The 13,276-nt window shown below is 37.9% G+C and overlaps 1 protein-coding gene across 7 annotated transcripts in view; it reads left to right on the forward strand.

Moving 5' to 3' along the window:
- PATJ (PATJ crumbs cell polarity complex component) overlaps positions 1-13,276 on the forward strand; it is a 426,007-nt gene that overhangs the window by 60,360 nt on the left and 352,371 nt on the right. For all 7 annotated transcript variants that reach the window (XM_050752580.1, XM_050752940.1, XM_050752817.1 and 4 more), the window contains 3 exons: positions 5,896-6,042; positions 9,750-9,826; positions 12,759-12,815. In XM_050752580.1, the coding sequence (XP_050608537.1) occupies positions 5,896-6,042; positions 9,750-9,826; positions 12,759-12,815 (281 nt within the window). The remainder of the gene's footprint in view (positions 1-5,895; positions 6,043-9,749; positions 9,827-12,758; positions 12,816-13,276) is intronic.

A 13,276-nucleotide genomic window follows, 5' to 3' on the forward strand; every position in this document is an offset into this window, starting at 1 on the left:
CCAGTAATGGGATGGCTGGATCAAATGGTATTTCTAGTTCTAGATCCTTGAGGAATCGCCACACTGTCTTCAACAATGGTTGAACAAGTTTACACTCCCACCAACAGTGTAAAAGTGTTCCTATTTCTCCACATCCTCCCCAGCACCTGTTGTTTCCTGACTTTTTAATGATCACCATTCTAACTGGTGTGAGATGGTATCTCATTGTGGTTTTGATTTGCATTTCTTTGATGACCAGTGATGATGAGCATTTTTTCATGTGTCTGTTGGCTGCATAAACGTCTTCTTTTGAGAAGTGTCTGTTCATATGCTTTGCCCACTTTTTGATGGGGTTGTTTGATTTTTTCTTGTAAATTTGTTTAAGTTCTTTGTAGATTCTGGATATTAGCCCTTTGTCAGATGGGTAGATTGCAAAAATTTTCTCCCATTCTGTATGTTGCCTGTTCACTCTGATGGTAGTTTCTTTTGCTGTGCAGAAGCTCTTTAGTTTAATTAGATCCCATTTGTCTATTTTGGCTTTTGTTGCCATTGCTTTTGGTGTTTTAGTCATGAAGTCCTTGCCCACGCCTATATCCTGAATGGTATTGCCTAGATTTTCTTCTAGGGTTTTTATGGTTTTAGGTCTAACATTTAAGTCTTTAATCCATCTTGAATTAATCTTTGTATAAGGTGTAAGGAAGGGATCCAGTTTCAGCTTTCTACATGTGGCTAGCCAGTTTTCCCAGCACCATTTATTAAATAGGGAATCCTTTCCCCGTTTCTTGTTTTTGTCAGGTTTGTCAAAGATGAGATGGTTGTAGATGTGTGGTATTATTTTTGAGGGCTCTGTTCTGTTCCATTGGTCTATATCTCTGTTTTGGTACCAGTACCATGCTGTTTTAGTTACTGTAGCCTTGTAGTATAGTTTGAAATCAGGTAGCATGATGCCTCCAGCTTTGTTCTTTTTACCTAGGATTGTCTTGGCAATGCGGGCCTTTTTTTGGTTACATATGAACTTTAAAGTAGTTTTTTCCAATTCTGTGAAGGAAGTCATTGGTGGCTTGATGGGGATGACACTGAATCTATAAATTACATTGGGCAGTATGGACATTTTCATGATATTGATTCTTCCTATCCATGAACATGGAATGTTTTCCCATTTGTTTGTATCCTCTTTTATTTCGTTGAGCAGTGGTTTGCAGTTCTCCCTGAAGAGGTCCTTCACATCCCTTGTAAGTTGGATTCCTAGGTATTTTATTCTCTTTGAAGCAGTTGTGAATGGGAGTTCACTCATGATTTGGCTCTCTGTTTGTCTGTTATTGCTGTGTAGGAATGCTTATGATTTTTGCACATTGCTTTTGTATCCTGAGACTGCTGAAGTTGCTTATCAGCTTAAGGAGATTTTGGGCTGAGACAGTGGGGTTTTCTAAATATACAATCATGTCATCTGCAAACAGGGACAGTTTGACTTCTTCTCTTCCTAATTGAATATGCTTTATGTCTTTCTCCTGCCTGATTGCCCTGGCCAGAACTTTCAACACTATGTTGAATAGGAGTGGTAAAAGAGGGCATCCCTGTCTTGTGCCAGTTTTCAGAGGGAATGCTTCCAGTTTTTGCTCATTCACTATGATATTGGCTTGTGGGTTTGTCATAAATAGCTCTTATTATTTTGAGATACCTTCCATCAATACCGAATTTATTGAGAGTTTTTAGCATGAAGGGCTGTTGAATTTTGTCAAAGGCCTTTTCTGTATCTATCGAGATAATCACGTGGTTTTTGTCTTTGGTTCTGTTTATATGATGGATTACATTTATTGATTTGCACATCTTCAACTAGCCTTGCATCCCAGGGATGAAACCAACTTGATTGTGGTGGATAAACTTTTTGATGTGCTGCTGGATTTGGTTTGCCAGTATTTTATTGAGGATTTTTGCATCGATGTTCATCAGGGATATTGGTCTAAAATTCTCTTTTTCTGTTTGTTGTGTCTCTGCCAGGCTTTGGTGTCAGGATGATGCTGGCCTCATAAAATGAGCTGGGGAGGATTCCCTCTTTTTCTATTGATTGGAATAGTTTCAGAAGGAATGTTACCAGTTCCTCTTTGTACCTCTGGTAGAATTTGGCTGTGAATCTGTCTGGTTCTGGACTTTTTTTGGTTGGTAGGCTATTAATTATTGCCTCAATTTCAGAACCTGTTATTGGTCTATTCAGGGATTCAGTGTTTTCCTGATTTAGTCTTAGGAGGGTGTATGTGTCCAGGAATTTATCAGTTTCTTCTAGATTTTCTAGTTGATTTGCATGGAGGTGTTTATAGTATTATCTGATGTTAGTTTGTATTTCTGGTAGATCTTCCTCCATCCCTTTATTTTGAGCCTATGTATGTCTCTGCACATGAGATGGGTCTCCTGAATACAGTACACTGATGGGTCTTGACTCTTTATCCAATTTGCCAGTCTGTGTCTTTTAATTGGGGCATTTAGCCCATTTACATTTAAGGTTAATATTGTTATGTGTGAATTTGATCCTGTCATTATGATATTTGCTGGTTATTTTGCCCGTTAGTTGATGCAGTTTCTTCCTAGCATTGATGGTCTTTACAATTTGGCATGTTTTTGCAGTGGCTGGTACTGATTGTTCCTTTCCATGTTTAGTGCTTCCTTCAGGAGCTCGCCTGGTGGTGACAAAATCTCTCAGCATTTTCTTGTCTGTAAAGGATTTTATTTCTCCTTCACTTAGGAAGCTTAGTTTGGCTGGATATGAAATTCTGGGTTGAAAATTCTTTTCTTTAAGAATGTCCAATATTGGCCCCCATTCTATTCTGGCTTGTAGAGTTTCTGCGGAGAGATCTTCTGGTTAGTCTGATGGGCTTCCCTTTGTGGGTAACCCGACCTTTCTCTCTGGCTGTCCTTAACATTTTTTCCTTCATTTCAACTTTGGTGAATCTGACAATTATGTGTCTTGTGGTTGCTCTTCTCAAAGAGTATCTTTGTGGCGTTCTCTGTTATTTCCTGAATTTGAATGTTGGCTTGCCTTGCTAGGTTGGGGAAGTTCTCCTGGATAATATCCTGAAGAGTGTTTTCCAACTTGGTTCCATTCTCCCCATCACTTTCAGGTATACCAATCAAACATAGATTTGGTCTTTTCACATAGTCCCATATTTCTTGGAGGCTTTGTTTGTTTCTTTTTACTCTTTTTTCTCTAAATTTCTCTTCTTGCTTCATTTCATTTATTTGATCTTCGATCACTGATACCCTTTCTTCCATTTGATCAAATTGGCTACTGAAGCTTGTGCATTCGTCACGTAGTTCTCATGCCAAGGTTTTCAGCTCCATCGGGTCATTTAAAGTCTTCTCTACACTGTTCATTCTAGTTAGCCATTCTTCTAATCTTTTTTCAAGGTTTTTAGCTTCCTTGCGATGGGTTCGAACGTCCTCCTTTAACTTGGAGAAGTTTGTTATTACCGATCTTCTGAAGCCTCCTTCTGTCAGCTCGTCAAAGTCATTCTCCATCCAGCTTTGTTCCATTGCTGGCAAGGAGCTGCAATCCTTTGGAGAAAGAAGAAGAGGCACTCTGTGTTTTAGAGTTTTCAGCTTTTTGGCTCTGTTTTTTCCCCATCTGTATGGTTTTAGCTCCCTTTGGTCTTTGATGATGGTGACCTACAGATGGTGTTTTGGTGTGGATATCCTTTTTGTTTATGTTGGTGCTATTCCTTTTGATTGTTAGTTTTCCTTCTAACAGTCAGGACCCTCAGCTGCGTGTCTGCTGGAGTTTTCTGGAAGTCCACTCCAGACCCTGTTTGCCTGGGTATCACCAGTGGAGGCTGCAGAGCAGCAAATATTGCAGAACAGTAAATATTGCTGCCTAATCCTTCCTCTGGAAGCTTCATCTCCAAGGGGCACCCAGCTGTATGAGGTTTCAGTCGGCCCCTACTGGGAGATGTCTCCCAGTTAGGCTACTCGGGAGTCAGGGACCCACTTGAGGAGGCAGTCTCTCTGTTCTCAGATCTCAAACTCCGTGCTGGGAGAACCAGGGCTCTCTTCAAAGCTGTCATACAGGGACTTTTAAGTCTGCAGACGTTTCCACTGCCTTTTGTTCAGCTATGCCCTGCCCCCAGAGGTGGAGTCTATAGAGGCAGGCAGGCCTCCTTGAGCTGCAGTGGGCTCCACCCAGTTGGAGCTTCCCAGGCGCTTTGTTTACCTTGTCAAAACTCAGCAATGGCGGACGTCACTCCCCCAGCCTCGCTGCCACCCTGCAGTTCAATCTCAGACTGCTGTGCTAGCAGTGAGCAAGGCTCCATGGGCGTGGGACCCGCCAAGCCAGGCATGGGATTTAATCTCCTGGTGTGCCATTTGCTAAGACCGTTGGAAAAGTGCAGTATTAGGGCAAGGGTGTCCCGATTTTCCAGGTAGTGTCTGTGACGGCTTCCCTTGGCTAGGAAAGGGAATTCCCTGACCCCTGTGCCTCCCGGGTGAGGCGATGCCCCGCGTTCCTTCAGCTTACACTCCGTGGGCTGCACCCACTGTCCAACCAGTCCCAGTGAGATGAACCCAGTACCTCAGTTGGAAATGCAGAAGTCACCTGTCTTCTGTTGCACTCACGCTGAGAGCTATAGACTGGAGCTGTTCCTATTTGGCCATCTTGGAATCCTTCCCTATAATGGTGTTTAATAGCTCTGAAAGAGCTCTTGGCTTCAGTTTATCACACCAACTGAATGTAGGGATACCCAGTATCTGTGAATGAGCAATTCTTGATTCTCGTGTCTCAGCCTCCCCAGTGGCTGGGATTACAGGCATGCGCCATCGTGCCTGTCTAATTTTTGTAGTTTTAGTAGAGATAGGGTTTCACCATGTTGGCCAGGCTGGTCTTGAACACGTGATCTTAAGTGATCCATCTGCCTTGACTTCCCAAAGTGCTGGAATTATAGGCGTGAGCCACTGTGCCTGGCCTTAATTATTTTTTATAAGAATACTTTATAAGTGATGTGTAATTATTTAAAACACAACGTAGAATCACTCTTATGCAACTTATGGTTGACGGTGAAAACTTGAGTAACTCCTATGTTTTTTTTAAAAAAACAGGGTCTTGCTCTGTCACCCAGGCTGTAGTACAGTGGCACGATCATAGCTCACTGCAGCCTCAAACTCCTGGGCTCAGAAAATCCTCCCACCTCAGACTCCCAAGTAGCTAGGACTACAGGTGCACGTCACCATGTCTGGCTAATTTTTAAAGAAGATTTTTTGTTTGGGAGTAGAGATTGGGTCTCACTAAGTTGACCCGGCTGGTCTCAAACTTCTGGCTTGATATGATCCTCCCACCTTAACCTCCCAAAGCACTCATAGCCATGAGCCACTGCTCCTTTCCAGTTCCTCTATTATTTTACTTAGCTCAATTTAGCAAGATGAGGAATCTCTACACCAAGGGGAATTCTTTCTAACTCCCTTCTAAGTAATAAGGTTACCTGTGTAGGTTTGTTTGTCAGCGTCATGATGATGTCATGCCAGAACATAGGAGAGCCCATAGCAATTGGTCCAGCTATTCTGCAGGTCTTGCTTCCTGCCCACCAGAACAGTAAGAGCTTAGGACTTTAGCATTTTTTTTTTTCCCAAGGATATATTGAAAAGCATCTAACCCCTTCTTTGTCATTGAGTTTACCTTGCTTTTCTCTTCTCATTGTTTAGTTCCTTATCCTTTTCAATGCTATTAACAAGTTCATTTTTTAAGGAATTGATTGATTATCTATTACACATGGCATTTTGGGTTTAAGGAATCGTATATGTAAGTTATCTCAGATTTAATAAGGTCATGAAATGGGAGACCAGGAGTAAAATATGCTCACTTAAATATAGTCCTCAACAACTAATAATTCAAGTTAGCATTACAAAAATTTTTTTTAAATATGTATTTTTTGGTTTTAGGAACTGTTGTTGAACCACCCAAACCACCAGCTCTCTTTCTAACTGGAGCAGTGGAAACTGAAACTAATGTGGATGGTGAACAGGAGGAAATTAAAGATAGAATGGATAATTTAAAAAATGACAACATACAAGCCTTAGAAAAATTGGGTAGGTACAAAGCATTCACTTTGCAATAACAGACTTCTTCATTTGTTAACCATTTTCTCTCTTTATATTTAATATAATGTGAGAAATCTTATAGGCATTTTGGAGATATAAAATAGCATATTGTTAATATCAACATCTTTTTTTTAGATGGAGTTTTTTTTTTCTTCTTTTATTTTTTATTATACTTTAAGTTCTAGGGTACATGTGCACAACGTGCAGGTTTGTTATATATGTGTACATGTGCCATGTTGGTGTGCTGCACCCGTTAACTCGTCATTTACATTAGGTATTTCTCCTAATGCTCTCCCTCCCCGCTCCCCACACCCCACGACAGACCCTGAGATGGAGTTTCATTCTTGTTGCCCAGGCTGGAGTGCAGTGGCATGATCTCAGCTTACTGTAACCTCCACCTCCTAGGTTCAAGCGATTCTCCTGCCTCAGCCTCCCAAGTATAGCTGGGATTACAGGCGCACGCCACCACACTGGGCTAATTTTTGTATTTTTAGTAGAGATGGGGTTTCACCATATTGGCCAGGCTGGTCTTGAACTCCTGGCCTCAAATGATCTGCCCACCTGGGCCTCCCAAAGTGTTGGGATTACAGGTGTGAGCCACTGTGCCCAGCCAATATCAACATTTTAACACTGTGACAGTTGGAGACCAAGCTCTTGTTTAATTTTTCTTTACTTATGTTAAGTTTTTAATTTCATTTTAATTTTTGTAGAGATGGGGTCTCACTGTGTTGTCCAGGCTGGTTTTAAACTCCTGACCTCAAGCCATCCTCCCACCTTGGCCCCCCAGAGTGCTGAGATTATAGGCGGGAACCACCTTAGCTTATATATTATCATTGATATGTCTATATCTATAGATTATTGCTGTTTATACACATATAGCATATGTTTCTTTTTCATTATACATGTTTTTTATTATAAAAATTAATAATGTATACATTTCTATAAGTTGCATCGAATTGCCAGGCTGTTATACATTTATTCTTTAATTTTTTTTTAATTGATTTGCAGCCTTGTCCTTTTACTTTGTATTTTGATACCTTAGCTATTATAGTGGACTCTACTCTCCAAGTTCATTGAGTAACAGTTGCACACAGTTCCCTGCATAAAAGTGCCTGGGAAAGCCTCACCTGCTAAATGAAACTCCTTGAGTACTTAACACCATCCATGTTCCTGAGAAGTTTTGGCTTTTGGCTTTGTCTTGTCTCAGGTCAGGAAAGAATAGCCTATGATTTGGAAATTTACCTTGTTCTTTTTGAGTCAAGTAGATTGCAGTTTATCTTTGCAAATCTGAGTTGAGCTCAGATTTTCAGTAAAAAGTCAGATGAAAATCGAGTACATTCTGAAATTAGATACAGTTTTAGAAATATTCTTTCCATAATAAATGTTCCTTTTTTTTATTATAATGACAAGACAAAGCTTTTCGTATCATCGTTATACTCACGCTAGGGATAACAGTACTCCTCTATTTTAAATGCTACCTGACGTTTAAAAAACATTATTTACTAAGCTTGGCTTAACTGGGCATGCTTAATAAAATAAATGACAAAACATTCAATTTTTTTTTTACTAATCAAAGTACCTAATTTTATACAATTTGCACTCAACTTTTACTGTTAGTAATAGAAACAATGAAATTATTTTACTTCTTGATACTTAAGACTTTAACTCCAAGACGTGCACTACAAGATTTTCATCATCAATGTGACGGTCTTGGCATCTTATATACTATGTTCCCATTTTAAATTAAGTCCTACTTGCTAAAATGAAAGCAGGTAAAGACAGTGAACAGATGGTTCACGAAAGAGGAATACAAAAAGCTAATAACAACACTGACATATCAACTTCATTTGTAATGAAAGAAATACGAATTTTAAAAATGACATACCATTTTTTAGTTATATTTGCAAAAATTAAAGAGTATACCTACAATTGACCAGGAAGTATCAGTTTTAGAAATATTTCATGTGTGCTATTTGGATCAACTTCACTACATTTGTTTCTTCTTGCATATGTATAATTTTAGCTTTAGAGTAAAACCAAAATCTACTAACTGCTATGAGGTTAGCTTTCTTTTTGCCTTTGGAATAATTGTTTCAGATCATCATGTTATTCATTTTTTGATCATTTTGTGTAACCTAGGATTTATTGAGCTGCTGAAAGTATATTTCTTTTCTCTAGCACTTAGGCTTTTGTACTGTGGTTTAAAACACATGACTGTATTTTTGTTGTACAACTGAAAGGTAAAAATATAGTCAAAAGAATTGCTGGTGAAATGTCAACATTATATTATACATATATATTAACTGTCATATGAGAGCCATGTTTTTAAGCTTAGAATTCAACAAATAAATTGCAAATTTTGTTCAAATTTGTTTACCAGATAAGAAATTACTGGAAATTTATAAGAAGAAATTTATAAGGCAAGATGTTAGAACTCTTAATGTAATTTCTTAAGGAAATACTAACAGGAATAGGCACAAAGGTGCAGAGCCCAAATGAATTTGATTTTTTGTTTTTAATAGGATCTTTGGTTAGTCATCCCCTAAATGAAATCTAGCATAGCAATTAATATAGTTATTTCACGGGTGTTCTTTTATAAATGTAGTAATTTAAGTTCTTTAGTGTTCATTAGTGTTAGTCACTGATTTTTGAGGTTAGCCTGTTTCGCTTAATGATTTGTATTATGTCATTGAACATTATATGCTTATCCAAGATGAGCTGTCCATGCTGAAGACTAAAAGAACTGATACTGCAAGTTACATTTGATTTTAGGCAGATGGTTATATCAGTTGTGATAACTGTTCTGTGACTTGTTTAATCTTAAGACAATATTGAGACAGTTTTTCTTTAAGTTAAAAAACATAGAAGTTTGTTCATTTTCTGCTACTGCTATGGGTATAAGTTATAACTTCAGTTTTAGTACTTTGACTTTTGCCTATTAGACATTATTCATACTATGCACCATGCACTGAGCTTCTGCCTATAGTCATGTGGAGGACAGGCAAGACACTTAAAATCTGTTTTGGCTGTATAAAATTATGCAACACAGACAGTATTACACTCAAGAAAGTCATAAAGATACAAATATCTTAATAACCAAGCAACAAAAGACTAGTGTGGAACCAGAGTTTCTATTGTATTAAAGCTCATGGAACTTTGACTGAATTAAACCAGACAAGCCTTTATAGCTACCCATGTGAAAAGTCTGATTGTATTGTGTTGATATGCGCTGCTGATAGTAAAGATATCTTGATAAGTTTTTACTTTTCTAGTGGGCAGCTGGAATGGAACTACTTTGAAGTGATTAACATTTAAATTAAATCCTTCTATGTCCTAATGTATTATAAAGCAAAGCCAGATGCATTTTACTTGTAAACTATAGGATGTTTACATATAAACTGTATATAATTTAAATTTCATGTATAACTCATCATGTTCTCTTTCCTTTAAAATATCCCTTAACAAAAAAAGCTCTTTCGTAATTTGGTCACAGCTGGTCTTTACATTTTATGTTAGTTTTATAAGTCACCTCTGATTTACTTTACCTAGTAGACCTAAGTTAATGCATTTTCCTTTTTATTCATTTCCCCTTTACTTACTGAAACTGGACTGTTATTGAAAAATTTAGCAGTTAAGTGTGTTTGGCTCACAGTAGTTTCAACATTCTCTCTCTCTCTCTTTTTTTTAATATCCAGAAAAAGCCCCAGACTCTCCAGAAAATGAGCTGAAATCCAGATGGGAAAACCTATTGGGTCCTGATTATGAAGTAATGGTATGTTAAAATGCTCTAATAAAAAACACTCATGTCTCATTTCACATCAAGTTTCTAACACTACAGTCCAAAGAAATGGGAGAGTCAAAGAATAGCCAGCCTGCCTTTATTTTTCCTTCCTGCCTTTCTTCCCTATTGGATCAGTCAGTTGATTTTTTCCCCCATCTTTAGCATTTTAAGCTGTAAGAATAATTAAGGACTGCACACAAACTTCCCTTAAAATTAGCAGACACTCAGTTCATGTTGAAACCATTTAAGTCGATAATAGACAGAAAACTGTTAGGAGAGAGAGAGCTTGCCTTTAAATTTATAACCTATATCAGCTGCTTAAAATTGCTGGCATTTTTATGATTGCTTTTATGATCTGTTTGTTTTACTGTACACTGAAAGGCCTGTGGATATTAGTCCTATGTTTCACAAAGAATCTTACAGTTTTATGTGAAAAATGAAAGAATGATTATCAAATGTATTTGGAAGAACAGGAAGTAATTTAGGTTAGGTATAAGTTTATAGTACCAGTGGTCCATTAGACTTCCTTTCACCTGCTATTAGATTCATTGAGTAAGGGATTGATTACATTTCCCCATATGAATCCACATGAAGGCAGAAAGTTGTGCTTAGACAAGCCTCTACAGTTTTCACTAAATGCATTAGTAAAAAAATATTCTTTTAAATTTCTACTCTCATTCACATTTTCTTACATATGTTTATTATTAGTACTTGTTGGCTGGTTGGAGATTTAAAAAATCATTTTGGTTTAGATTACCTAGCCACTGTCTGTTGTCACAAAATTTTCAGTGTCATTAGGATGAGTCAATACAATTGACACTTTCTCTTGGTAACTTTATACCTGTGTGTCAGTTTTCCCGAGCTGCTGTTTCTTTGCTTCATAGATTTCAAATATGGTTATTAGGCTATTACCTAGCAAATGGCCTTTCCTACTTATCTTAGTGGTTTGATATTCAAAGGAATTTGCTGTACCAGTATTTACAAATGGCCAGTTTTATGATGGGCTCCTTTTTTGTTAAAAAACATTTTTTTGGCCACATGGGGTAGCTCACACCTGTAATCCCAGCACTTTGGGAGGTCGAGATGGGTGGATCACTTGAGGTTGGGAGTTTGAGACCAGCCTGGCCAATAGGGTGAAACCTTGTATCTACTAAAAATACAAAAATTAGCTGGGTGTGATAGTGGGCACCTGTAATCCCAGCTACTTGGGAGGCTGAGGCAGGAGAATTGCTTAACCCAGGAGGCGGAGGTTGTGGTGAGCTGAGATTGTGCCACTGCACTGTGGCTGGGCGAAAGAGGGAGACTCCACCTCAAAACAAAAAACAAAAAACAAAAAGCAAAAAACGATTTTTTGAGAGACAGGGTCTTGCTTTGTTGCCCAGACTGGAATGCAGTGGTACAATCATAGTTCACTGCAGCTTCAACTTCCTGGGCTCAAGCGATCCTCCCACCTCAGCCTTCTGACTGACTGGGACTACAAGCATGAGCCACCACACTCACTTAATTTTTCAATTTTTTTTTTAGAGATGGTGTCTCACTGTGTTGCCCAGTCTGATCTCGAGCTCCTAGGCTCAAGTGATCCACCCTCCTTGGCCTCCCAAAGTTCTGGGATTACAGACATGAGCCACTGCCAGCCTTCTGTTAAAATTTTATTCCCCTTATAACTAAACTTTAAAATTTCATTTGTTTATTACACGGTGAGGTCATAACAGACAAATTATAAAGAGGAGACAGAATTTGAAGTTGGAAATTTAAAGTGACAGCTATCCATTAAAAGTTGTAGCATCTTGTACCAAGGAATAGTTGGCAGAAAGAAGCCAGGCATGATGGAGAGTGAATGAATGCATGTACTCCAATATTTCTTATTTCATTTTCTTCCAGAATCTGCTTATCTGAAATGCGGTACTTTCAGAAGCTGTAGTTGGGTCATTGTTTAACTTATCCCTTCCTGCCAGATGCATCATATTTTATTAACAAGTTACAGATGCAAATCATCAGTAACATACTTTTGCTTGCAAGGAATTCATTTCTGTGGATGTCCACGATTGAAGCTTAGAATAGTTTTAGGCCAGGATTAAAAGCTTTAAGTATTCCATGAGCTTTCCACCAGGGACCAGGTCTTTCTGTTTGTGTCTTTGCCAGCTATTTCTCCCGGGGAAATGGTTTGAGCTTGTTGTGGAAAGTCAGATGCTTTAGTTTTTCCAAACACATCTGACTTTACTGACCTTGCAAATTTTGTTTTGAGGCTTGAATTTGAAAGTAAAAATGGCCATATTCTTGATTTTGTCAAAAGAGTAAAATTTTTATGCATTTAGCATAATGGAGGATTATATTAAAATTTTAGGGATCATGGATTTTTAAAAATAGTATGGGGGGAGGGGGGAGGGATGGCATTGGGAGTTATACCTGATGTAAATGACGAGTTGATGGGTGCTGACGAGTTGATGGGTGCAGCACACCAACATGGCACAAGTATACATATGTAACAAACCTGCACGTTGTGCACATGTACCCTAGAACTTAAAATATAATAATAATAATAATTTAAAGAAAAACCCAGGCAGGACATAACCATATGAGATGATATACAAGTAATCTATAAACCTCTTTATAACCAAATGAAAACATATTTGGCATATCATTTAGGTATTTAAAAAAAATAGTATATATATTTGCCCATCACCTTCTGTTCAATTTATGCAATTTAGGAAAAAAGATTGTTGTGGAGAACAACAACAAAAAAGTCAAATATACTCTGAAATTTCACATTATGTGTTGTAGATTTCAAAAATATAAGAAAGGTATTAGAATGTAAGTCAAATAGAGTTATCAATATATAGGTTTTACAGATATTTTCAGAAAATGTAGGAAGAAATACAGTTATGTTTTTACAAATACTGGAAATTTTTTTTTGTAAATTTAGGTTGCTACTTTGGACACACAGATTGCAGATGATGCTGAGTTACAGAAATATTCAAAGGTAAGCATTTTTTATAACAAAGTAAACAGTTTTTTTTTTTTAAGAGATAGGGTCTCACTATGTTGTCCAGGTTGGTCTCAAACTCATAGGCTCAAGTGATCCTCCCGTATTTGCCTCCCAAAGTGTTGGGATTACAGGTGGAGCCACTGAACTCTGTCCATTTTTCATAGTTTGAAGAACTTTCTTTAAATTCCTGCTGAAGAAACTAAATTAGTGCTGTGACCTAAAGCTTCCAGAACTTAGTCTTGCATGTTTCCTGGAAATGTGATGGGTCTCATTGTTATGAAAGATGATGCCTGGGAAGAACATGGGATCCCTGTGTCAATGTCCAGAAGCCAAAACCTAGGTTTGACTCTTTTGCCCACATTAGATGTAGTATGCAGAGTAACATTGTGCAGTGTGTGTTAGCTTTTTAGATATTATAAGAAGCCCTTTAATATATGTTTCTTAAAAATCAAGAC

This window comes from Macaca thibetana, chromosome 1 (assembly GCF_024542745.1).
Source record: "Macaca thibetana thibetana isolate TM-01 chromosome 1, ASM2454274v1, whole genome shotgun sequence".
Lineage (NCBI taxonomy): Eukaryota > Metazoa > Chordata > Mammalia > Primates > Cercopithecidae > Macaca > Macaca thibetana.